A 23,097-nucleotide genomic window follows, 5' to 3' on the forward strand; every position below is an offset into this window, starting at 1 on the left:
GACAGCACATGACTTCGTCGTCGAAGGCTCAGCCTCTGCATCTTGCCCGTCACTCAACCCCAGCCATCCTTCCTGATCGACATACGCCAAGTGACAAAGCTACGCCCCCCAATGGTCTCGGATTGGATTTTGGACTGCCCACTCCGAAGGTAGAACCCAGCGACGCGACATCCACTGAGAGCATTCTGCTGCAGTCTCGCGGACTGTTCGCAACTGGAGAGCACGCTAGCGATCCTCTGGACGACCCTGCTCTCACTGCTAATCCCAACGTTCTATTCAACGTCGAGAATAAATGCGCCAAGACTTTCGGGACAGCTCATTCAGACATGCCTGCACAGAATATCGCTAGGTCTGCCTCGACTCAAGATCTACTGCTCAGTGCACTGCTTCAGCGTGTCGAGATCAGGGAAGACACAAGGGCCTCCGACTCTCTTGCCATGCATTGCACGCCAAAGGATCACATGCGACCAGACCTCACCTGCCAAACGCTGCCTCTGCCCCATCCCGACCAACTCACTCATGTCCATAGCAGAGCTGTCACAGCAACACCCAGTGACGAATGGATTTCTGCGGTGCCATCTCCTGCTTCTCACCGCTCGTGGTCGCAGAAAGCGAGTCTTGACACGCCCTCAGGGAGTTTCAAAACTAGGCTTGCGAATGCCCGATCTGTCGACCAAGAAGATTTTCCGTCTGTCGCCAACAATCACACTGCTTCCTCTGGCCATGGAATCTCTGCAGTCGTAACTTCGACGCCTCTCCGCCAATATTGCGTCGACGTGAGTGACCAAGAGAGAATTTAATCAGAGCTACCTGTGCGAGAACCTCAGCTCACTGCTGCTACCTGCATGCTTTCTATCCCAGGCTCACGAACAGTCACCTCCGATCACTGGATCCAGCGGCGAACAGTGGCTCTTCAAGCACGCGGACTATCGTAAGGACTGGGGACTCTCCGTCCTTGTCGATGCCGCTGCCGCCTCCGCCTGGATGCCGAATCAGCAAGCTGCTGCCCCTCTGGCGATGCAGACGGCGACGGCCAAACACACTTCCCTAGCTCAAATTTACCCTTATCAGCCGCAAGCAGTACCAGTCGACATCCCCTTTGTTGCCACTCAAAATGTCTACACGTCGCTCCTGTCCAGCGACGCCAGGGGATGCTTCTCCTCGCCACCTTCCTCCAGCACTGACAGCACACCTTCATCAGGTCATGACATGTTTGTAACCAGTAGCTCTTCTCCTCGCGGACCTGACACTATGAACGGAGTGCCAAGTGTCGAGGTGCAGTGCAAGCAGAGAAAGGAGAGTCTCTACAAGACGGAGCTTTGCAGAGGCTATGAAGAGAAGGGTCACTGCGACTATGGTGTCAAATGGTATGTGACAGTCTGACCTTAGCATGAATATGACATCTGCTCACCATTGCCTCTCGCCTCATGCTCAACGTTGCAGTCAATTCGCCCACGGTAAGCAAGAGCTGCGCAAGATTCAGAGGCACCCCAAGTGGAAGACGGAGCTTTGCCGAACCTTTTGGAGGTATGGCACTTGTCCGTATGCCAAGCGATGCTGCTTCGTGAGTGAGACATTAGGTAATGACGTCACTATCATAGGGGTACTGACACTCTCTGGACGATCATAGATTCACGAAGCCAAGGAGGCTAACGGTGCATCGGGACTTGCTCAGGCTGACACTCTCGCGATGAGGGCTCCTCTGTTTGCCAGGGTCAGAGCAAACAATTCAAGCAGCAGCGTCATTCAGTCTTCAAACGTTGAGGGCAGTATGCCATTGCAGTGCGCTCAGGAGCCCTTCCAGCCCATGGCCGGCGTACTCGATGCCGCACACTCCCGTGGCGAGGCCGCATCCACACGACAGAGTCGAACACGAGCCGCCTTCGATTACGACCCTTTTCTGGATTCAGTCAAGGCTCAGGGCTTGACCCGAGCTCACTAAAGGCTCGACGTGAGGCTGGAAGCAGAGCCAATGAAAGTTCGGCCTTTGATAAAGTTCGTCGCACAACGCACCTCGCAATCTAAGAGACTCAAGCCAATCAAGTATCATACATCAACATGCAGCCCAACTTCCTGACTTAACACCAACACTCTCTTTGACGCTCGCGTCTCGGAAGAGTATGCCACTTTCATGTCCATCTAATGTCGACTCAAGATCCATATCGAGAAGGGAGGCTTGCTTGCTCTGCTTTGCGTACCTCGATCTTCTCCTACCTTATGTCGTGTGTCAGGAGAAGAGAGACCCCAAGTCGAGGCGCCCTCAAATCCGCAACCGAACGAAAAATTCAGTTAATAAGCGCTGCCCGCTCGCTCAGTGTGCAGCCGCCACTGCTGCAACAAGCACCTATTCTCCTGTCGTCTTCTACAGAGCAGAGCGAGCGTCCGAATCTCATCTTGCCACGTGCGCCCAGCCATGATCACCTTTGTATACCACGACGAGGTTCATCGACCCTCGCTCTCCATCTTGGCTCTCCGGACAAACCTTGCAAGCCCACTCTCGGAGTGGCCACATCCTCTCTTCCCCTCAACCTCTGTCAACACGAAGAAGTCCGACGCCCCCACTAGATACTTACCCAACCCACACACTTTACTACATGCCCCTCGCCATCACCACGCTATACAGCTCCACTCTGCCCCCCTCGAGCGAAGTCGCCTCTTCCCTGTCTCTCCGATCTGCTCTCTGTCGAAGGCTCGCTCCCCTTTTTACTCCTGTAGGCGCTCGATCAGACTGGCTCAGGTCGAGCTTCGCTCAGTTACTCATCCTTCTTTTACTTGTCCCGACACTCTGCCTGGCCGTGTGATGTGTGAGGAGCTGTGGAGTTGGTCTGAAGTCTGAAGGTCTGAAGGTCTGCTGGCTTTGGACTACATCGATTGATTGATTGATTGATTGATTGATTCATTGATCATTGATGGTATAAGAGACGCTGGCGCTGCGAAGCGAGCTGAAGCTAAGCAGAGCGCTGTACAACGTTTACAGGACAAGGCAGTAAGAAGCTCCCTATTGGCCAGAGACCAGAGATCAGAGACCAGAGATCAGAGGTCCGAGACCAGCAGGGGGGAGACTGCATCGCATCGAGGATCTGGATTTTGACTCTCAATCTAAAAGTGCCCTTTGGCTAATCTCATAGATGATCCTCCGGCGCATATAAGGCATATTCTCTTGTCCAAAATTCCATTCGTACCCATCACCTCTGTTCCTCTTCCTCCCCTTCTTGCCGCTGGGGGCATACCCATCCCCGTCGTCGTCGTCTTCCTCCTCCTCCTCCTCGTCAGAGGTGTCTTCATCTTCATCGTCATCGGAGTGAAGGGAGACGATGGGAGGATCCTCATCAAAGGAAGGGTGGGAAGGGTCCCGACGGGAGAGCTGCTCGAGGGCGGCGCATACAAAGACGCCACAGTCGAAGCCGTTTCGCTGTTGTGGTGAAGAGTCCGAGGCAAAGTAGTCTGTGAACCTGTAAGATGGAAGGGTGGTAAGGTAAGGTCAGGTGAGCTCATGCATAGTGAACCAGAAAGGGCTGGTGGACACCTCAGAGGATGCTCACTCGTTCAGATCGATCACTCCGTCCTTCTTCTTATCCGCCATCTCCTTCTTGAGGTACTCCCTCAGCTTGCTCGTCACCCTCCGATTCTCCCCCGCCATCGAGTCATAATATTCGATCCTCTTACGACGGAAATTCACCGCGGCGCAAGTCCAATGCGAATTTCCCAGATTGCACGGCACGAGGATGAGGTCCTTGGAGAAGACGTCGATCTTGCGTGTCCAGCGCGCGACGGCCGAATGGCCTACCTGGTCAATCTTTGCCCAAAAGTGGCTGTTGAAGGCGTGCACCCTGTAAAAGGCGTTCCACCGCTTCTCGTGGTTAGGCTTGGCTCGTTCTTCCTCTGCGCGGGTGGACCGCTGGTTGATCATCGTCATGTAAAAGGTGATCGTCTCGTCGTTCATCCACTGGCCTGGGCGGAGCATAGCCACGTCTCGATTGGATGCTGTAGCCCCAGGTACAGAGACTTTCCAGCCGTAGTCGCTCAGTACTGCTGCTACTTGAGCTTCCTGCTCTGGGGTGAGAGTCTTGGGCAAGGGGGGACGACCGAGGATGCCACGACGGAGACGCTCCTTGGCGAGGGCTTCTCGGCGCAGACGCTTCTGCTCTTTTCCTGGCTTGATGGAGATGCGACTGTCAGAAGTGGCAGATTTGCCGAGTAGTCGCCTCAGCTTACGTTCGAGGTCAGACCCATCATTGTTGAGCAGCTGAAGCACAGCCGTCTTCTCTCGAGCCGGACCAGTCGTCGTTGAGATCCTCTCGCCCAGGAGCTTCTTGTACTCTAGCCACCCACCGAGTTGCTCAGATGTCTTGAAGCCCTTGCGACTGAGCCAGACAGCATTCTTCTGGAAGATGACCTTGAGAGCACCAATCTCCTTCTGAGCTTTACCCCTCACACGAGCCTTGTGGCTTGCTTCGAAGATATGTGGCCGCTTGGCCATCGCCGAGTGAGAGCTGGGCGTCACCTTTCTGGCGGGCTTGTGGTAACGCTGAGCGTCGAACATCGCACTCATGGAGGAAGCAGTGCTGGGCGATCGCGGATTGAGGCTGGCTCTTCCAAGAGCGCGGATCGTATCGCTAACGCTAGAATCGGCGTTTGACACTGGCGACATGGCATCGCGCGGACCTCGAGACAAGGGACCCCGTAGTAGGCCATTCGATGGAGTCCGTGTGAAGGCGGTGGATGAGGAAGCGCTCGCGTTGGGCCGGGGCATGACGATCTCGTCCTCTTCGTCCGAAGAGTCTTCAGCGGTGAAGTCTATCACCTCGACCGCAGGATTAGTAGGTAGCAGAGAGCCCTCATCCAGCTCATCGATGTCCTCGTCTTCCACCTCGCCTTCGTCGGCCTCATCAAGCTCATCGCCATCTAGTATGACACCTTCTCCGGCTTCGACTCCGGCTAGCGGTGGTATATTGCTCTCAGGTGCATCTGTCTCTGTGTCTGACGACACGATTATGTCCTCTGCCTCGCCCAATTCCATTGTCGGCTCAGCCACGCCATTTTCAGCGGGTGGCGGAGTAGTCTCGGCTTCTTGTGACGGAGCAGGGATCAAGATAGCTTCTTCCTGTTCACCTCCTGGTGCCGCTGCTTCTGCTCGACCCGGTAGACCTGCGTCCTGTCCGTGCTCAGTGAACACCGCATCGACGATACCCTGCCCAAAGTTCGGCTGCTCAGCCTCGAGCATTTCGTTCTCGACCGGTTCGATCTCCTCCGTCAAGGCGTCCGCGCTGGTGACCCGCAGACCAAGATCGCCAGCCTCTTCCTTCTTCGGGGAGGATAAAGAGTCGCTCGAGACGTCTTGAGCAATCTCGAGATCTGCTACAATCGGGAGAGCTGGGTACAATGGAGGCGAAGGGTCTACGTGGCCATTGACGACGGGCGGTGAGAGGGGCAAGGAAGCCTCTTGCAAATCCGGCTGGAGCTCGGCTGGATCTTCCGAGGGAAGAGTTGGAGCATTCGAGTCTGATCTTTGAGCCTCTTGATCTCCTTCGAGCATATCGCCATTACGGGAAGGTGGATCTGCTGCATCTGCTGCTTGTTCCACACCAGCTGAATCTTCTGCCAGGTTGGTTGCGGCCTTGAGCGGGTCACTGTTGGGCTGTGTTTCGTCTGCTTCAGGTGGCGCTGGATCCGTCATCACATCGCCGTTTGGTAGCCCTGAGGCCAGAATACTGTCAGCAGCCTCTGGGCGCTCCTGCTCAGACATGCTCGTCGGCAGCTCATCGACCTGCGCCTGTTCTTCATCCGTCTTGGCTGCCTCAGTCCCTATTTGAGGCTCGTCCCCGGTCGCGATGAGGTCGGGAAATGTCGCCGTTGATATCGGAGCAGAGGCTTCCTCTACCATCTCCTCCATACTGACGTCGGCTTGAGACGGTAGAATATGCCTAGACTCTGTTCTTGCTTCAGCGTCGCTCTCACCGCCAGCCGCATCCGTTACTGGTAGATCGCATTGCACTCCAGCATCGGCTTCCTTTGGACTTGTGGTGACCTCGGCCTTCTTCGGCTCATCTGCCGCTTGCTCGCTGATGTCTGCCGACGCTGATTCTGCTGACGTCGATCCGAGCTCGTTCGGAGCTGTTTCGCTCTCTTGATCTTCCGCCGCGTCTGGCACATTCTGATCTTTATCGACCCCGTTCACTTCTTTGCTTGTATTGAGCGGCTCAGTAGCATCTGCATCTGCAGATTGAGGTTCACCGGCTGTTCGGTCCGGCAGAGGCTCAGGCTCCCGCTTCCCGCTGCCCTCTCCGTTCACCTTCGTTCCCGTCTCTCCCAAGAGCCCTGCAACTTCGTCGTCATCCTCTAAATCCTTAGCGGGATCCTGCTGCAGCCTCTTGGCAGCCTTCGTTTCCTCGTCTTCCTCGACAGAAATCATCTGCCAGTCGCGTTCGCTCCTCGCTGGACTATCGAGCAGCGCGAGAAGGCGGCGACTTTCCTCTCTCCCAAGAGCCTCAGGCGCGGCAATCCTCGCTCTCTTCTGAGCTGGACTGGAAGAAGACTCGTCTGCCACACCCACTGCAGAAGAGGGTGCAGGCGAATCGAGAGGCGGATCTCTAGCCCTTGCTTTGCCTTTGGAGGATGTGGAAGTAGATACGTCGCGCTCGCGCTCTTCTGCCTTGCGCTTGCCTTTCGACGACGAGGATGTAGTGGAAGGCGAGGCGGAAGAGAAGGCGGAGAGGAGCTGAGAAGGGAATCTACGCAGGGATGCGATGACTCTCTTGGAAGGAGAGGGCAAAGAGGCCGTACTGTCCGTACTGGCTGACTTGGAAGTTCGTAGAGCGGCACTACTTGAGGAAGAGGAAGAGGCGTTGGACGGCCCGGCCTTGTTCGCCCTCTTGGCAGAGGGCATGGCGGGGTACAAGTTGACCTCGGAGTTTCCTACCGCCTCTAGTGTCCAGCAGAAGCAATCCCCTAGTCTCCTGGTAGAGATACAAGGGCTGAGATACGCTATCGAGGGGCAATCAAGAGTGGAAACGAGTGAGACACGCCGAGGTGTGGTTGGACGGGAAGAGACAATCGAATGAATGCAGACGCGGAACTGAACTCCGCCCACCCAGGCAAGTCAAAGGTGACCAGTGCGTCAGCCTACACCACCCATCAGCTTCGACGAGGCGCATCTCACCACCTCAGGCGTCCACGAGTACCCCAAGTGTGTGTCATGCGGATGCATTTGGAAAACATGGAGCAGCTTACAATTACATATGATGCCAAGCACTGGTACCGAAGGCGTCGGTCCCGCTTCAGCCCAGCTTCCTACCAGCACCAACTCGCAAGTCAGCCGCGCCTCCATCTTTGAGCCTACCGGCGTCCATCTTGACTTGCCTCTTTCTCTCATTGGCGAATTCAGCCTTCCTCTCTGACTTTTCCTTCTTCCTCTCCTGCTTTTGCTGCTTTGCTGCTTCCTTCCTCGCCTTCTTCTCCTCCTTGCTCTCGTTGCGATCCCGCTTGATGGTCTGGCGAACACTCTCCTCGGTCTCAGTGTCGTCTCCGCTGTCCTCTTCCTGATCATCGCTACCTTCGGTCATGGACGATGACGGCGGAGGTCCAGAGCCATCGTCATCTTCGCCGAGCTTTCCATCGATGGACAGGCTCACCAAATCCGGGAGACTTGCACTATCATCGTCAACCTTTGACTTGCGCTGCTTGGTCCATCCAACCACTTCCGACATTCCCGTCCTCGGATTGACCCGTACCTTAGGAATACTCTCGAAGTCTTCGCTGCCGCCGTTGCTTGTGCTGCCGTTACTACGAGAGCTGAGACCGCCCAGAGTCGCTGGCCGGAAGGAGCTTCCAGAAGCTACGGAGGATCCCCTCGAGGAAAGCATGCGTGGGTGATTCGAGACGTTCGTCTTCGTGGCTGGTGGGGAGAATGAGGACCATGTCAGAACACAGAAACTCGCGTGCTTTCTCCTTTCAGCGCCTTACTCACTCTGAATCGTCTCCACGTCCCATTCATTGCTCCTGAGCCCAACAATGCGGATTTTGGATTCGATGTCCTTGTCGATCTCCTCCTGCGTCTCCTCGCGCTCATTGAGCCACTGATCAATCTTGGCTTGTCCAATCTCCTTGCGAATCATGTCGAGCTTCTCAATGGCGGAAGACTCTGGAGCACCAAGTCGTTGCTTGAGCTTGCCTGCAATGACCTCGTGCTTCTCGAGGAACTCATCCAAAATGGACTCGAAGTCTTCTCGAACAAATCCCCCCTCTTCGTCCTCTTCGTCTTCCTCGTCGACGTCTTGTTCGTAAATTTGCTCGAGCTGAGGCCGAAATTATGGGTCCGAATGGTCAGCGCTAGCTCCAGGGACGGGTAGACAATATGTACACCACTCACCCTGTCGAAATTATCGTCGAGGCCCCTCAGCCCAGCATTCCTTGCCATAGCGCTGGAGCTCATACTCCAAGCCGTCGAGCCACCATCAGCACTGGGAGCATAGAATGACATTGCATGACGAGCTTTCGACCCTGGCTTTGACTTTTTGCCCGGGCCATCCCCAAAAATAGAAGAGCCGCCCATCGAGGATGGGGCTTTGCGTGTCTTTGCAGCGGCTGCTGGGAGGGCGGACGGCTTCTCGTCTGCCACGGCAACTGCTCCTGGTGCGAGACCTTGCTTGAACAAGGCCACTCTGTCCGTCAAGCTCAGACTTGCATCGTCACCACCGCCTTCCTGCAGCTTCTGCCTAGCCTTGTCTGCCGGGGTGAGGTAGAGAGCCTCGTCTCCTCCAGGGGGCAATTTCCGCCACTCCTCATCGGCAGCTGAATCCGGATCGTACTCCCCCGACTTGATGACTGTGGCGAACAAGTCATCAAATTCTGATTCGTCGTCGAAGTCATCCGTTCCATCGAAATCAAAGTCGTCCAGGGAAATTTCTTCTTCACTTTCAGCAGGTTGCGAGGACGAAGAAGCAGTAGCAGAGGCTTCGCTTGCCGCCATGGCCGCCCGCTTGCTTGCCTCGAGTCTCCTCTGCTTTGCCTTGCCTACTAGGAAGGCTTCGTCGTCGAGAGCCTCCAAGGCTTGTCTGAGATGAGGGTCCATATCGAGCCTCAGTCCTCCCTCTTCTTCTGTTCCCCTCGCCCAGTCTCGGGGCATCTCATTGTTGTTTGCTAACACTTCCTCGGGCAGGTCAAGACCTCCCTTGCTGGGGCCAGCCTCGTCCTTGAATGTCAGATTTCCTCCTGCCTTTGCTTTCCCCTTGTCTTGAGCCGTGCCCTCAGGTCCCGGCAGCATGACTACATCTACATCCATCTCCTCGTCCTTCCCTCCTCTCTGAGCATTGTAGGTGCCCCCAATGGGCCTGAGATGCTGCATATAGTCATATTCGGTATCATCAAAGTAGACGCCATACTGAGCAGCTTCTCCGATGTTCTTCCTGTCCTTGCCCTTGAACTCGTCTTCCAGCTCCTTTCGTGAGACTGGTTGCCCTTTGCCTTGCCGGCGCTGTGTGGCTGCGAGCACTCGGGTGGGAGCGTCGGGGTCATTGATGAGAGGATCCCGTTGAGATCTATGCACGAGAGTGAAGTGCTGAGCATCGGCTGAACGCCAGATGGATTTGGGCGGCATGTTGGAGGATGAACGATGCTATGCCAAGTCCAGAGTGATGTATGGGATTCTCAATGTATGCTGTATGGCCTGGAGGTGAGCCGCTCGGAAAGGGCTCACTTTCTGAATCTTCTGCCTCGAGGCTCAAATTTGGGCATTGACCCTCCGCGCGGCAACTCAGCCAGCCACTCAGGCCAAAGCAACACACCGCCGCCTCACGGAAAGGCTCACTCTCACTCACGACGTGGAGTTTAGGGCTACTCAGTCCACCAAATCTCGTCCAATCGTCACTTGCCCTGGCATAGCCTCACCTTGCCACATTGCGCCTCTATCTACTCATCCGCATCGTCTGTCCTCGCGATGGCTGCCGCCTTGTATAACATGGCGCTGCGCCAGGCCTCGTCCATCCAATCGGATCTCACACGGTTGGAGTCGGAGCACCCCACATCTTCCACGTCCGTAGCTCTTCAGGGCCAAATAGCGGCGTCTCTATCGTCCTTCACGAGGACAGTAGAGGACTATGAGTCGATGTCAAAACGAGAGGTGAATGAAGTGAAGCGGGAGAAGGCATTGGGAAGGGTCAAGAAGTTCAGGGAAGATGAGAAGGAGGTGAGGGCCAACCTGAAGCGGATAAAGGAGAGGGACCCTTCCACATGGTCCGGGGGCAACACAGGCGTCAACGGAGGAGCAGCCTCAGCCTCGTCATCATCGATGCAGAACGGTCCCTACGGGGCTTACGGATCAAGCTCTGCGCGAGCTACATCGGCGGCTCACCTAGAGTCGCCGTTCTCATTGCATGCCCGCAACAACACTTCAGCAGCCAACGCCTACGGTACACCGATCCAGCAAGGGCAGCAGAATGACCCTTTAGCGGCCTATAAGATGAATGCGTCAGCTCAAGCCATGTTCGGAGGCGCAGGTGGTGGGGATGGCTACTCAGCGAGAGAGGGACATGCTCTACGAGAGCATTCCTTCATTCAAAATACAGAGCAACAGCTGGATGCCTTCATTGCCCAAGGCAGAGAGGTGTGGGGCAATCTGACGGAGCAAAGAGACATTCTGAAAGGGACACAGAGAAGGTTACTCGATGCCGCCAACACAATGGGACTAAGTCGGAACGTCATCAATGCCATCGAGAGGCGGTCTACGCAGGACAACATCATTTTCGCTGTTGGAGTCATCTTCACCCTCGTCTGCTTCTGTGAGTAGGAAATTACTTCGTCATTCGTAATTGCTGCAAGGTACTGACACTCCCCGTCCCCATGTCTTGATCTGAACAGTCTACATATACAAATGGTTCGGATGAGTCACGCGTCTTGCTATTGCGTCCTCGCCGATTACTTTCGTAGACATTATGTTCATATCGTCGTCGTTCCTCAATGATACCACCTTCTTGTACTACTTGCCTCTCCGTGCCCTTGCGATGCCCTTGTGGTCAGGCTTGTGGCACCACCTAATTGAGACAGCTCCACGAATGCGAGTCGGAGCTAAGCCCTTCTCCGAAGCTGCCTCACTCAAGGTATGCGGAATGTCGTTCTCCAAGCCTTGAGATTACCCTCTCTACCCGATCATGTCGAGCAGAGGGACGAGGGACAAACAAAGCAACAGGCCTCCGCCTCTCCGAAGAGCGATGGTCGTCCAATGCTCGACGTCAGCCTCGGGCTGGTTGTGGTGAGAAGAAGAGGAAGCCCGAGCGTCTTCCTGTCCCCCTATATGCGCCTCGGACTGAGTCGTTGCGCGGAGGAGCTCAGACTCCAACACGCTCCTGAGAGCAACACTTCCGTGCTTGAGACTAGCCTGCACTCATATCGTCACGTCACATCTTCATCAAGCCGACTGGAACGCCTCTACGACCTCTCGTACCACCGAGAGCGCAAGCGCAAAAAGACATCACCCTCGTTCACGACCTCCTCACCATGCCGGTCCCAGTCTCGATGTCCAAGGCCCCAGGGGACTGGTCGGCCTCGGCCTACCGAACGGTAGCAGCCGAAATGACCTCGACGTTGGACCTCGGATCGAAGGGGGCCGAAGTCGTCGGCGCTCTCGTACACATCCACTTCTCAGCATACACAGCAGCCGAGCGCTTGAGTCGGCGGCAAGGCCGGAAGCTGCATCTTGGGCCGCGCTACTTTCTCGATATGATACATCACTACGTGCAGCTCAGCAACGAAAAGCGTGGAGGGCTCGAGGAGGAGCAACGTCACTTGAATGTTGGTCTAGACAAACTCAAAGAGACTGTTTCTGCTGTGTCGGATCTTCAGAAGAGCTTGGCTGTGAAGCGTACACAGCTGACGGCCAAGAACTCTGAGGCTAATGAGAAGCTGCAAAGCATGGTAGCTGGTCAGAAGCAGACCGAAGAACAGAAGCAGGCATCGCTGGCGTTGCAATCAGATCTCGAGAGACAAGAGACAGAGATATCAGAGAGGAGAGAGGTAGTCATGGCGGACCTTGCCGATGCTGAGCCCGCTGTGCAAGAAGCTCAGGCTTCCGTCAGCAACATCAAGAAGCAGCACCTGACCGAAGTGCGGTCAATGGGCAATCCTCCAGCGCCTGTCAAGAATGCGATGGAGTCGGTGTGTATCGCCCTAGGTCACAAGGTCGATAGCTGGAGAGATGTTCAAGGTATCATTCGGAGAGACGACTTTATCGCCTCGATCGTCAATTACGATACCGAGCATATGATGACGAGACCTGTGCGAGAAAAGATGAAGAGGGACTATCTATCGAAGCCAGGCTATGACTTTGAGACGATCAACAGAGCTTCCAAGGCCTGCGGTCCTCTGGCCAAGTGGGTGATCGCTCAAGTACGTTTCTCCGAGATCTTGGATCGAGTCGGCCCCCTCCGGGATGAGGTCGAGTCTCTGGAGCAGCAGACAGAGGAGACAAAGCAACACGCATTACACTTGACTGCCATGATCCGGGAGCTAGAGTTGGACATCGAACAATACAAGAACGAGTACGCTACACTCATCAGCGAGACGCAGGCGATCAAGATGGAGATGGAGACGGTTCAGAAGCGAGTCGACCGCTCCATTCAGTTGCTAGACAGCCTTGGGAGCGAGAAAGAGCGATGGGACATGGCAAGCCAATCTTTCGAGACTCAGATGAGCACAATCGTTGGGGACGCTCTGCTCTGCGCTGCGTTCTTGACCTACGCCGGCTTCTTCGACCAGGCCTACAGGGGATTTCTGTGGGCCGGCTGGAAGGAGCATGCGAAGCAGATCGATCTCAAGCACAAAGCCGAGATCTCGCCGGTGGACTACCTTTCGAATGCCGATGATCGGCTCACATGGCAGCAGATGGGTCTGCCAAACGATTCACTAGCCATGGAAAACGTCATCATCCTGCTCCGCTGCCGACGAACGGCGCTGGTGATCGATCCTTCCGGTCAAGCAACAAGCTTCCTCCTGGCGTTGTATAAGGAACGCAAGATTGTGCAGACTTCGTTCCTGGACCCGACAGCATTTGTCAAATCACTCGAGTCCGCGCTGCGTTTCGGCTCACCGATGCTCGTCAGCGATGCCGAACACTTTGATCCTATTCTCAACCCAGTGCTCAATTCCGAATTCCGCAAGACCGGCGGGCGAGTCTTGATTCGTCTCGGTCCCGCCGAGATCGACTACAATCCCAACTTCCACCTGGTTCTCGCAACGCGAGCCTCGGACCAAGACTGGTCGCCTGATATCTGCTCACGCGTCACTTTCTGCAACTTCACAACGACGCGAGCCTCGTTGCAGAATCAGTGTCTGGATGCGGTGCTCAAGGCAGAGCGTCCGGATACGGACAAGAAGAGAACAGACTTGATGAAGCTACAGGGAGAGTTCAGACTGAGGCTCCGCCATCTCGAGAAAGCGCTTCTCAATGCTCTGAATGAGTCGCAAGGCAACATTCTAGACGACGATAAGGTGATTGATACTCTGGAGACGCTCAAGAAGGAGGCCGCCGAGGTCACTGCAAAAGTGGAGGAGACCGACAGTATCATCGCCGAGGTCGAAGAGGTGACGAACAAGTATGTGCCCTTGGCCAAGGCTTGCTCGTCCTTGTTTTTCATCATCGATCAGCTGCATCTGATCTCCCATTTCTACCAATTCTCTCTGAGGTTCTTCCTCGACATATTCGAATTCGTCCTGCTTAAGAACCCAAGGTTGGCAGGAGTGACGGATGCAGCTCAGCGGATGGCGATCCTCCGTGACGACCTTTTCCTGCACGTGTACAAGCGCACAAGCAGAGCCCTAGCCCATCAAGACCACGTCATGCTCGCAACGCTATTGGCGCAAGTATGGGCAAAGGAGGGCGACGAAGCAGAAGCTTTCGAAGGGGAGGAGTTCGCATTCTTACTGGAAGGTGGTGACAGCGTCGGTTCTGCACCCGTCGATCTGGGTGCGGCAGCCAACGATCTCTTCGATGTCGAAGATCGCCGGAAACTTGCTGCTTTCCTGAAGCTGCCTGCTCTTAGGGGTGTGCCCACGCACATCAAGGATCACGTAGACGACTGGCAGGTCTTTCGCTCGTCGAACAACCCAGAGTCTGACATGCCTCATTTCTACAACGCGGACGATGAGGTCTCACCGTTGCGCGACTGCATCCTGCGCCTGCTGATCGTCAAGTGCTTCCGACCGGACCGTATTGATCAAGCGATGATCAAGCTCAACAACGTTGCCTTTGGGTCTGACTTCCTTTCTGAGTCCGTATATGATCTACAGAGCTTGGTCAAAGACGAGGTGACTGCAACGACGCCAGTCGCGCTATGCTCTGTGCCTGGCTTCGATGCCAGCTACCGAGTGGATACTCTCGTGAAGAGCATGGATGTGCGATGCACCTCGATTGCCATGGGCTCTCAAGAGGGCTTCACCCTTGCTGATCAAGCCATTGCTACTGGTGCTCGTAACGGCAAGTGGGTACTGCTCAAGAATGTCCACTTGGCACCTACTTGGTTGTCCCAATTGGAAAAGAAGCTGTCCGGACTCAACCCTCACAGGGACTTCCGCTTATTCCTGACGTGCGAGACGAACCCGGTCATTCCGATTAACTTCCTTCGAGCCAGCCGCATCTTGATGAACGAACCGCCCCCTGGTCTCAAAGCCTCGATGTTGGACCTGCTGCGAGCACTGCCGCCGAGTCGCCTCCAGCGGAGCCCGGCTGAAGCGACAAGGTTGTTCTTCCTCCTTGCCTTCTTCCACTCTACTGTCATTGAGCGGTTGCGCTACACCCCTCTTGGCTGGAGTAAGAGCTTCGAGTTCAATGATTCCGACGCTGAAGCAGCCCTAGATACCATCGAGGCTTGGTTGGGGAGGGTGGCAAAGGGGCGATCGAACATCAACCCTGCTTCCATCCCCTGGGACGCTCTGAGGTCTCTAATCAAAGAAGCTATATACGGTGGCAAGATCGACAATGAAGCCGATCAGAGGTTGCTCGATTCCTTTGTCGATGCTATCTTCACTCCCCAAGCATATGAGTCTACCTTCCATCTGGTGAATGACGAGGCACAGCCTCTACAAGCGCCCGATGGTACCCGCATCGACCAATTTCTGGCGTGGACAAATGCTCTGCCTGAACAGCAGCCTCCTCAATGGCTGGCTCTGCCACCTACCGCTGAGCGGGTCATTGCAACGGCACAGGGTGTATCTCTGCTCAGCAAGCTCGTTCGTATGAGGCAGTTGGCAGATGACGATGGTGAACGTGGGGGTGAGGCAAGCACTGAGGAGTCGGCGATTGGCAGTGGTGGAGGAACTGTAGTCAAAGCAGCCCAACCAGCCTGGATGAAAGCTCTGCAGCAGAATGCCACCCAGTGGACGGCAGCATTACCTGAGCATCTGTCGAACCTGTCCAACGACGGTGCCGGGAGCATCTCTGACCCCTTATATCGATTTTGGGCTCGGGAGCATCGGACGGCAGCTGGCTTGTTGCGTACGGTGAGGGCCGATCTCCGTGAGGTCATTGAGGTCTGCGAAGGATCTGCGAGGCAGACAAACCACAATAGAAAGCTACTAGACGGCTTGCCCAAGGGTATGTATTTAAACGGAGAGAAATTCCTGCACGTCCATCTGACTGACAGGCTCTCTTTGTTGATGCTCTTCTAGGCGTCATCCCGTCTCACTGGATGCAATACGCGGTGCCCAAGAGCATGTCTCTCAGTCAATGGGTGTCCGACTTTGCTCAACGTCTGTCTCAGATCGAGGTCGTAGCAAAGGAGTCCCGATACGAGCGCGTGGGTATCACACTGGGTCTACTATTTACACCTGCAGCCTACCTCACGGCTACGAGGCAGTATGTTGCCCACCGGACCAAGGTCAGCCTTGATAATCTACAGCTGGAGTTGAGGCTGAATGATGCAAACGCAGAGGGTGGCTTCCTCTTGGAAGGTGAGTAGAAGTGAAGAAGTCCAATACGTCTGACTGCGGACTCTCTGACAATCTCGCCTGTCCGCTACAATCTCCTAGGCCTGAAGCTTGAGGGGGCCCGCTGGTCAGACTCGCAGCTCTCCCTCAACGATGGCTCAACAGCTACATTGCAGCCGAGCAGTCTCGTCTGGCTACCTACCGGCGGGAGTCAGAATCAACAGCAGCGGAATCTAGTCCCTCTGTCTGTGTACCTCAACGGAGATCGCTCCACATCGCTATTCAGCACTCGTGTAGCGGCAGAAGCTGGACTGACTGCAGCCAAAGTGGCGCAAAGGGCGGTTGCACTGCGAGCTGCATGAGCGGTGATTCGGATGGGACGGAGCGGCTGAATTGCCTAGATTGCCCTTGCGCGGAGATACCCAAACTACTCCCTGTACTTGTAGAATTACATTGACGATGAACACCCGTCACCGCTCTCGCTGTGATCCATGCTCGAGCAGTGTAGGGTAGAGCAGGGGTGTCGTCGCCTCGGCAGTTCTCCGTTCCGGTGCGGAGCGGAAGTGGGCGGGCCAAGGCTGATCAGTGCGCAATTGCCGGACAGTCAAGGGGGTGGCATCGATTAACCTTGGCTCCTTGACTCTGTACGATACCATTTGACTCTGCTCACTTACGATCTGAGGCTCTTTGAGAGATACGACGTCTGAGCTCACACTCCTCTCTCTTGCATTGTGCTATCGAAGCTGCTGCTCGTACTCCAAATTCGAGCTCAGAATTCCAGCACTTGCTTCCATATCATCCGCACATCTCCGGCCATCCGCAACCCCTGAGCTCGGATTGCTCTCCAGCTCCTCAGCTCACCTCTCCCCACCTACGCCTGCCCTCTCGAACACTACTTCAAGATGGGAATGACCCACGCGGAGTTCCTCACCTCGCACCGTATCTTCGGCTGTCTAAAATGTCAAACCCACCTAACAACTGCCGAGGACCTCATCTCTCGTCAATTCAATGGACAACATGGAAAGGCATTCTTGTTTAGTAGAGTGGTGAATGTGAATTTCGGAGAGGCAGAGGATAGACATATGACGACGGGAATGCATACTGTGAGGGATATTCGGTGCGATAAGTGTAGGACTGTGCTGGGGTGGAAATATGTGAGTACCGGCTGTGGGTAGGAGGAATGGGAGAGGTCGGCAGCCCATCGATACTGACCCCTTCCTTGACCGCATTATACGACGTCTCTTCGACGATGATCAGGATCGGGCATATGTCGCTACAGAGAAGTACAAGGAAGGCAAATTTATCCTGGAAAAGAATCTCATGGCCGATGTCCAGTGAAAGGCAGTCGCAAGCTCTTCAAGCAACGTCTTAAGGGATTCGGCGTGTCAGGCCTGATTCGGACACTATCTTAGACTACTGCATCAAAGGTATGCTTCATCACCACATGTATCCCCTGCCGCAAGAAGGAGATTTCGCTTCCGCAAAGCCCAAAAGTGTCACACATATCGAGCTTCGGGCGATTTCGAATCACACGAGCGTCCACTGGGCGCAAGCTCAGCTGAGATTGCCATGCTCGGTCACGAGGAAGCAAGAACCATGCTCAGGTCACTCATATTTCGCGAGCGCTGAGCGACGCGTTTAGCCTAGCACTTACGTATTCTGGCGTCTGTGGCGAGAAGTGTGGCAATGCACTGCTTTGAGTTGTCAAGGCTTATTTCGGTCCGAGTCCCGGCCCGCATTCGAGCCATACAGGGCTCAAGACTTGATCCACCGACTTAGTCTACCGATGCAAATCATGCTGCGTTGACATCCTCTAACAACTCTTCACGTTCTCTCGATAATATCATTGCTCAGCTTCTCATCTACCAATGTGTACTCAGATCTGACTCTCTTGTTGCGCTTTGTGTAATGTTACAAATGGTGTGCTAGGTTGGGTCTCCCTGTCTGTCCGAGTCTCTCCACCCTGTCTTCTACAGTCTTATTCATCAAGACGACTCCCCCTGCGCAGCATACAGCAGAGTGTACATCTTACACATTCCCCTATAAGCCACCATATCCCCCGTCCGAAAAACCGCTGCCGCATCAACATTGAGCGGGCTATCGGGCTCCGGATCCTCCAACAGCGCTAGTACAGCCGTCAAGCAACTCTGCAGTCTCCACGCTGGTGACCAAGACGTTGGACTGAGTAGGTCTAGACAGATCTCCCCTGTGGTGAAGGAGACGTTGGGGTGGAAGATCTTGGTCTTGAAGGAGATCTTGGGAGGTTTGGAGGGGTAGGTTGGAGGAACTTGGATGGAGAGCTCGAAGTGGCCGCCTGTACGTAGATACAAAAGTATCCGGTGGAGCATCTATCTGTTAGCTCATGAAAGCTTGGACTCAGAGTAATGGTCTGCCCGCGAGCTCACCAGCGTAACTTCCTCCCTCCGGACCGTTGATCAATGCGTACCACTCAAACAGGTCTTCCCCGTCCGTATCCCACGGTCTCAGGTCCAGCACATCCGGATGCATACTTCCAGCCCCTTGCGATGAAGCCCGAGGGGTAGAAGGCGCTCGTCGTGACCCTGGGGTAGCAGATGAGGATGAGGAGGACGAGGACGAGGACGATGCTTGTTGATCGCGGGCGAGATCGGAACGGATGGCTTCGTACTCTTTCATCAGACGACGGAGCGTCTGCGGAGTTGGACCATCGGCGGACATTGCAGCGTAAGTGCGAAAGTGATAGAGACGCTGACGAGTTGCGTGCACTGAGCCGAGATCGAGATGCTACCACAGAGTCAGATGGTACAAATAAGCAAGGGGAGGCGTATGCGTTCGCCTCGTCTGCCTGGCGTCTCTCCTTCCGCTTCCGCTCCACTTCCGGCTCTCCGGCCTCCGGCCCGGATGGACCTCTCACGCCACGCCAATCAGCGGGAAGAGCGTCTTCTCCATTTACCCCACACTCCGGCTCTCACACTAGCTTGCTCCACAGCAATGGTACATACACAACATCACAAGACGGCCGACGGAGCCTCGATTGCCTATCGGATTCATGGGAGCGGAAAAGGGGTTCCATTGGTATTGATCATGGGCTTGTCGGGGGTCATGGACGATTGGAGTCCGCTGGTGGAGGAGCTTGCAAAGTCTCGCAAAGGTGAGTCGAGTAGCATCATGGCAAGGGCAGTAATGCAAGATACATGGACGCTCAACTCGCACCCTGCTTCTTCTCGTTGGCAGTTCTCATTTCGGATCACAGAGGGTGAGTTTCGACCGATACAAAGCGCGACGGATGACAAGCGCTGCCTGCTGACATGACTGCCTCACGTCACCAGAATTGGCGAGTCTACTGTACCTGAAGACTGGGATTCGGATCTCAACCACGACGTCATGAGCGACGACATTCTCTCCGTCCTTGCCGCGCTAGGTTCAGACTGGTCCACTCTCGACATTCTCGGTTGGTCCATGGGCGGGCACATCCTTCAACGTCTCCTCACCCGTCCCGACTCGACGGTGACCACGCGCGGAACCATCGAACTGCTCAAGGGCAAAGTGGAAGTGCGGAAAGCGATCTTGGCGGCTACCATGACCAAGATGCCTCGAGGAGACATCAACATGGCCCAGATGCAAGAGGAAGCGGGCAAGATCAAGGATGGCAAGAAGCGTAAGCGATGGGCAACGGAGCAAATGCTTGCGTACCAGTACGACGTCGCCTCCCTCGAGAAGGACGAGCGGCTCAACAAGATCATGCAGGACCGCATCGAGGTGTCCCTGAATACGACGAGACCCCAGGAGATGATAGCAATGCAGGCTGGAGCCATTGGCCAGTATCGCTCGCGCGATGATCTGGGAAGGATACCGGAGAGTGTACCGGTGCTGATCATTCACGGGAAGTTGGATAGGATGGTGCATTACAAGGAGAGTGAGCCTTTCGAGAAGGGCATCGCCCACGCGAAGAGAGTCGACCTCAGTGATGGAGTCAAGGAGGCCCAGGACGGGCAATATGGACATTTTGTGAGTAACAGATCCTAGCGTCAGGCGCACTTTAAGGTACCGCTGCTGACATTTCCCCCTCGCCAATACTCTCCTTTGCTCTTCTCAGTGGTTCGACTACTTTGAGCCCAGCTTTTGGGCGGGCAAGATCAACGCCTTCTTGGACGGCAGCACGGCCACACAAGCAAAGCTGTAGTTGTAATTGTCGCCTCTGTTCTAATTTGATCGCTTGTGCTCATCACACCCATGAGATTGTATGTGCTACAAGGCGTCTACAACCTTGTCTATAGCATGCTCGTCCGCTTCAAACCCTACCTTTGCATTGTCGTCTACGACATCTCCTTGCCCTGTCCCAAAGATCCAAAGCAACCCCCACACTAAGCCAAGCACGAACTTGTCTCCAGAGGTGTTTTCCCTGCAGCGCTGAAGAGCGTCTTCGACACTGACAAACTTCTTTTCCAGCTTGTTCCCTGTCTTTGCTTCATAGAGAGAAACGAGCTCGTTCCATGACCTTCGAGAGCAGGAAAGTCGGAGCGTCTTGTATTCAAGCTCAGATGGCGGGAGAGTCGTCAGGGCCTTGTACAGGAACGCTGCCGTATCGGCTTGCGTTGTCAGGGCTATCTTCTCGTCGCCGGTGCCGACAATTGTAGTCATCTTGTCCTCCAGGTTGAAGCCGACCGGAAACTTGAAGACGAGCGAGGCAAAGAGAACGCTGACGATCTGGAGATAAGGCAATCCCTTGACCTCTGCGTCATTCTTGATGAAGTCGTACAAGGCAATCTTGCCACTCCAGCCCGGGTGCGGACTATCCCCTCCAGCCCTCTTCTGCAGCTCCACGAGATCTGCGCCGAAGCCCGATGGTACAAAGAGCTTTACCTTGGCAATTCTTGCAGCCCTAGCGAGATTCTTTTCGGCTTCACGAGCGCTAGCGGAAAGGCACGATACCAGAACGTCTATGCCGTCCAGGGCCTCCACAAGCGTTGGTACCTGATCGTAGTCTACGATGTGAAACGTCTCATTGCCGACCTCGGGTGGAGGGTTGCCCCGAGTAAGGATACGAGGCGACGAGGGCGAAAAGGCGGTGCGGAGAGCTGCACCTAAGACACCGCCGGTGCCCGCAATGGCAAAGGTTTTATACACCGACATGACAAGGACGTAGGGTAGCGAGGGTACGAGGGCGTGGGTGTGAGGGGATCACGGGGACGGCTTACTGGTCATTGCTGTCGCTTATGTTCGCCTATTCCCTTGCGTCGGCACGTCGGTAGGTCGGGATCAGATCGGGAGGAGATCGGGACGTAATCTCACTGTCTCGTCCTGGTGAAAGATCAGCTTATGGCGTGATGCCGCCGGTAGTCCTTGGTCTCGGATCTCTACGCTGCTCCCGCGCCGTTGTGATAAGACACGTTTGAGAACGTGTGTACCCGCAGGGTGGAGATGCCTAAAAGTAAGCTTGGCCCCCGATCTGCTCGGTACGCGGTGATAATCTTAGAGAAGGCGAGGGGAGCGCGTGGGGCGTCGGGAATGCGTTCGCTTGAATCTCACTCCTGTGGTGCTTTAATCCGCGGTGCAGACTCCGCGGAGTTATCGCTTATCATTAGTGGAACACGGTCGAAGCGAGGCGAAGGGTCAGCTGACCCTTCGGGGATATGCCTTGGACAAGCATCTGGCCCCCCCCTCGGGCCTCTACTCGGGCGAGTGCTCGGGTGTGAGCTGCTCGTCTTTGCGGTCTTAATGTGCGGCGTGCGAAATTGAGGGCGGAAGAGCATGACTATGTGTCAACGTGGAATGGAGGCGGGAAGCAAAGGGCGGATGAAGAGTCACGGCCAAGGGCGTGAGAAAGGGAGGGCATGGCGGTAGCCCGAGGCCGAGGAGGTAGTGCGGGGGCGAGGCAGAGAATAGAGCGAAGCGGCACTCGCGAGCCGTGGATGCAGGTACGCGAGGCCCTCTAGCGGGAGCAGCGGAGTCGGAACGCGGCGCATGTGCGGCCGTCGCCCGCTGCAGGCTGTACGTCGAGTCATGCTCAGCACTGCTCAGCACGGCCCGGACTAAGGCAGAGAGAGTAGGTAGGGTCACCCCCACGGCCCCTTGCAATCACTATCACCCAATCACGGATGGAACAGATATAGTAGACCCACATCTGATCAGATTGCCCCCACCCCCATCTTCCCCACCCTTCCAATCTCATCATCCCCCCAATACCTTATGTCGGTACACAATCTTCACACACGCCACCGCTTCTTCGATCCCACTCCTGCGATCAAGGACGGAGCGGACACCACCTTCCACTACGATCTATCGGCTTCTACCACCGAAGACTTGCCCTGGCTCGCTCTCCAGACCATGATGAGCACCGACCCCTGCTCTAACACCATGGACTCCTCCGACCCATCCCCCTTCGAGAGCCCCCTCTGTGTCTCCTCGATGGGCTCGCCCAACAGCTCTCGAGACTTCGACGAGCCACTCATCACCGGCAGCGAGGGCGACGCAACCTTCGAACGTCGTCCCCTCTTCGACGATTACACTCGACCAGCCTACGCTGAATCCACCCAGGATGATGCAGCCTGGTCTTTGCCCGGTCAGGGATCCTTCTCCTACGCAGACTTCTTCCCTGTCTCGTCGACTCCCGCCGCCGCCGCCGCCACCACCACCACCACGGCCGCCAAGACAGTGACCACTGCTGCCCCTCTCACCGGAAGCCAGTACTTCGCAACCCTTCCACCAAAGGTCGATACCTTCGGTACCGTCGCTGCCTTTGCTGCCATGCAGGACATTGCTCCTACATCCTTCGTCGACAACCAGCAGCCTTATCTCGGCATGTCTGCCCAGCTCAACACTCACGCCCGACGTCTCAGCTTGAGCGATAGCGTCAGCGGATACTCCAGCAGCCAAGAGACTGCCCCTTCCAAGGACCTCAACAGCTACCCTGCTTCATCTCAGGCCTCCACCGATGGAGCCTCCCCCATCGATCAAGGGGAGGAACTCCGTCATCTCGCCGAGGTCCTGGTGCAGCAGTACCATGCCCACGGTCGAGACGCGAGCGACACCAGCGAACTCGTCCATGCGCTCACCGTCGCCGGTATCAAGGTCGAGCCCAAACTCTTGATGGCAGCCGAGCCCCTCACCCCTTCTTCGGACGCTAGCTTCTCTCCGGCTAGCAGCACCATCAGCTCAAGCGGCGACGGCGACTGGTCCGAGGGCAGCAGCCCACAGTCTGCCCAC

The 23,097-nt window shown here is 55.6% G+C and overlaps 9 protein-coding genes across 9 annotated transcripts; 5 read left to right on the forward strand and 4 right to left on the reverse strand.

Moving 5' to 3' along the window:
• Positions 1 to 326: 326 nt before the first annotated feature.
• Positions 327 to 2,178, forward strand: BCV69DRAFT_305459 (hypothetical protein; the record flags this gene model as incomplete). Its single annotated transcript, XM_025494670.1, has 4 exons — positions 327 to 776; positions 862 to 1,367; positions 1,444 to 1,564; positions 1,631 to 2,178. The coding sequence occupies 4 exons, from the start codon at positions 327 to 329 to the stop codon at positions 1,940 to 1,942; spliced, it is 1,389 nt and encodes a 462-aa protein (XP_025350025.1). The 3' UTR covers positions 1,943 to 2,178.
• A 916-nt stretch (positions 2,179 to 3,094) lies between these two features.
• Positions 3,095 to 6,886, reverse strand: BCV69DRAFT_296838 (hypothetical protein; the record flags this gene model as incomplete). Its single annotated transcript, XM_025494053.1, has 2 exons — positions 3,095 to 3,452; positions 3,543 to 6,886. 2 exons carry the CDS (start codon positions 6,884 to 6,886, stop codon positions 3,095 to 3,097), a joined length of 3,702 nt encoding a protein of 1,233 aa, XP_025350026.1.
• A 301-nt stretch (positions 6,887 to 7,187) lies between these two features.
• Positions 7,188 to 9,671, reverse strand: BCV69DRAFT_280478 (LTV-domain-containing protein). The gene is made up of 3 exons (XM_025491625.1): positions 8,369 to 9,671; positions 7,967 to 8,294; positions 7,188 to 7,894 (listed from the first exon to the last, which is right to left on the reverse strand). Exons 1-3 carry the CDS (start codon positions 9,593 to 9,595, stop codon positions 7,278 to 7,280), a joined length of 2,172 nt encoding a protein of 723 aa, XP_025350027.1. The 5' UTR covers positions 9,596 to 9,671; the 3' UTR covers positions 7,188 to 7,277.
• A 144-nt stretch (positions 9,672 to 9,815) lies between these two features.
• Positions 9,816 to 11,124, forward strand: BCV69DRAFT_280479 (V-snare-domain-containing protein). The gene is made up of 2 exons (XM_025491626.1): positions 9,816 to 10,775; positions 10,855 to 11,124. The coding sequence occupies exons 1-2, from the start codon at positions 9,935 to 9,937 to the stop codon at positions 10,878 to 10,880; spliced, it is 867 nt and encodes a 288-aa protein (XP_025350028.1). The 5' UTR covers positions 9,816 to 9,934; the 3' UTR covers positions 10,881 to 11,124.
• Positions 11,125 to 11,376: 252 nt separating this feature from the next.
• On the forward strand, positions 11,377 to 16,489 carry BCV69DRAFT_280481 (putative cytoplasmic dynein heavy chain 2). The gene is made up of 3 exons (XM_025491627.1): positions 11,377 to 15,580; positions 15,655 to 15,936; positions 16,015 to 16,489. Exons 1-3 carry the CDS (start codon positions 11,713 to 11,715, stop codon positions 16,272 to 16,274), a joined length of 4,410 nt encoding a protein of 1,469 aa, XP_025350029.1. The 5' UTR covers positions 11,377 to 11,712; the 3' UTR covers positions 16,275 to 16,489.
• A 202-nt stretch (positions 16,490 to 16,691) lies between these two features.
• Positions 16,692 to 17,574, forward strand: BCV69DRAFT_99789 (yippee-like protein). The gene is made up of 2 exons (XM_025495686.1): positions 16,692 to 17,066; positions 17,170 to 17,574. The coding sequence occupies exons 1-2, from the start codon at positions 16,815 to 16,817 to the stop codon at positions 17,248 to 17,250; spliced, it is 333 nt and encodes a 110-aa protein (XP_025350030.1). The 5' UTR covers positions 16,692 to 16,814; the 3' UTR covers positions 17,251 to 17,574.
• Positions 17,575 to 17,737: 163 nt separating this feature from the next.
• BCV69DRAFT_280483 (ubiquitin-conjugating enzyme) lies at positions 17,738 to 18,708 on the reverse strand. The gene is made up of 2 exons (XM_025491628.1): positions 18,318 to 18,708; positions 17,738 to 18,226 (listed from the first exon to the last, which is right to left on the reverse strand). Exons 1-2 carry the CDS (start codon positions 18,607 to 18,609, stop codon positions 17,898 to 17,900), a joined length of 621 nt encoding a protein of 206 aa, XP_025350031.1. The 5' UTR covers positions 18,610 to 18,708; the 3' UTR covers positions 17,738 to 17,897.
• Positions 18,709 to 18,845: 137 nt separating this feature from the next.
• BCV69DRAFT_292285 (alpha/beta-hydrolase) lies at positions 18,846 to 20,074 on the forward strand (the record flags this gene model as incomplete). Its single annotated transcript, XM_025493785.1, has 4 exons — positions 18,846 to 19,042; positions 19,126 to 19,147; positions 19,221 to 19,899; positions 19,988 to 20,074. The coding sequence occupies exons 1-4, from the start codon at positions 18,883 to 18,885 to the stop codon at positions 20,072 to 20,074; spliced, it is 948 nt and encodes a 315-aa protein (XP_025350032.1). The 5' UTR covers positions 18,846 to 18,882.
• On the reverse strand, positions 20,029 to 21,168 carry BCV69DRAFT_99827 (NAD(P)-binding protein). The gene has a single exon (XM_025495687.1). It carries the CDS (start codon positions 21,022 to 21,024, stop codon positions 20,140 to 20,142), a length of 885 nt encoding a protein of 294 aa, XP_025350033.1. The 5' UTR covers positions 21,025 to 21,168; the 3' UTR covers positions 20,029 to 20,139.
• Between the last annotated feature and the right edge of the window lie 1,929 nt (positions 21,169 to 23,097).

Source organism: Pseudomicrostroma glucosiphilum (genome assembly GCF_003144135.1).
Source record: "Pseudomicrostroma glucosiphilum strain MCA 4718 unplaced genomic scaffold BCV69scaffold_2, whole genome shotgun sequence".
NCBI classification, from domain to species: Eukaryota; Fungi; Basidiomycota; class Exobasidiomycetes; order Microstromatales; family Microstromataceae; genus Microstroma; species Microstroma glucosiphilum.

What these genes read in the sequence shown, in the direction of transcription:
- BCV69DRAFT_280478 (XM_025491625.1), bottom strand. Translation starts at nt 9,595, where the DNA reads ATGCCGCCCAAATCCATCTGGCGTTCAGCCGATGCTCAGCACTTCACT. An exon ending in TCGACGATAATTTCGACAGG is followed by an intron (nt 8,295 to 8,368) that starts GTGAGTGGTGTA and finishes TTTCGGCCTCAG; the next exon opens with CTCGAGCAAATTTACGAACA. An exon ending in GGACGTGGAGACGATTCAGA is followed by an intron (nt 7,895 to 7,966) that starts GTGAGTAAGGCG and finishes TCTCCCCACCAG; the next exon opens with CCACGAAGACGAACGTCTCG.
- BCV69DRAFT_280479 (XM_025491626.1), top strand. Translation starts at nt 9,935, where the DNA reads ATGGCTGCCGCCTTGTATAACATGGCGCTGCGCCAGGCCTCGTCCATC. An exon ending in CTTCACCCTCGTCTGCTTCT is followed by an intron (nt 10,776 to 10,854) that starts GTGAGTAGGAAA and finishes TGATCTGAACAG; the next exon opens with TCTACATATACAAATGGTTC.
- BCV69DRAFT_280481 (XM_025491627.1), top strand. Translation starts at nt 11,713, where the DNA reads ATGATACATCACTACGTGCAGCTCAGCAACGAAAAGCGTGGAGGGCTC. An exon ending in ACTAGACGGCTTGCCCAAGG is followed by an intron (nt 15,581 to 15,654) that starts GTATGTATTTAA and finishes ATGCTCTTCTAG; the next exon opens with GCGTCATCCCGTCTCACTGG. An exon ending in GGGTGGCTTCCTCTTGGAAG is followed by an intron (nt 15,937 to 16,014) that starts GTGAGTAGAAGT and finishes ACAATCTCCTAG; the next exon opens with GCCTGAAGCTTGAGGGGGCC.
- BCV69DRAFT_99789 (XM_025495686.1), top strand. Translation starts at nt 16,815, where the DNA reads ATGGGAATGACCCACGCGGAGTTCCTCACCTCGCACCGTATCTTCGGC. An exon ending in CTGTGCTGGGGTGGAAATAT is followed by an intron (nt 17,067 to 17,169) that starts GTGAGTACCGGC and finishes GACGATGATCAG; the next exon opens with GATCGGGCATATGTCGCTAC.
- BCV69DRAFT_280483 (XM_025491628.1), bottom strand. Translation starts at nt 18,609, where the DNA reads ATGTCCGCCGATGGTCCAACTCCGCAGACGCTCCGTCGTCTGATGAAA. An exon ending in GGAGGGAGGAAGTTACGCTG is followed by an intron (nt 18,227 to 18,317) that starts GTGAGCTCGCGG and finishes ATCTACGTACAG; the next exon opens with GCGGCCACTTCGAGCTCTCC.
- BCV69DRAFT_99827 (XM_025495687.1), bottom strand. Translation starts at nt 21,024, where the DNA reads ATGTCGGTGTATAAAACCTTTGCCATTGCGGGCACCGGCGGTGTCTTA.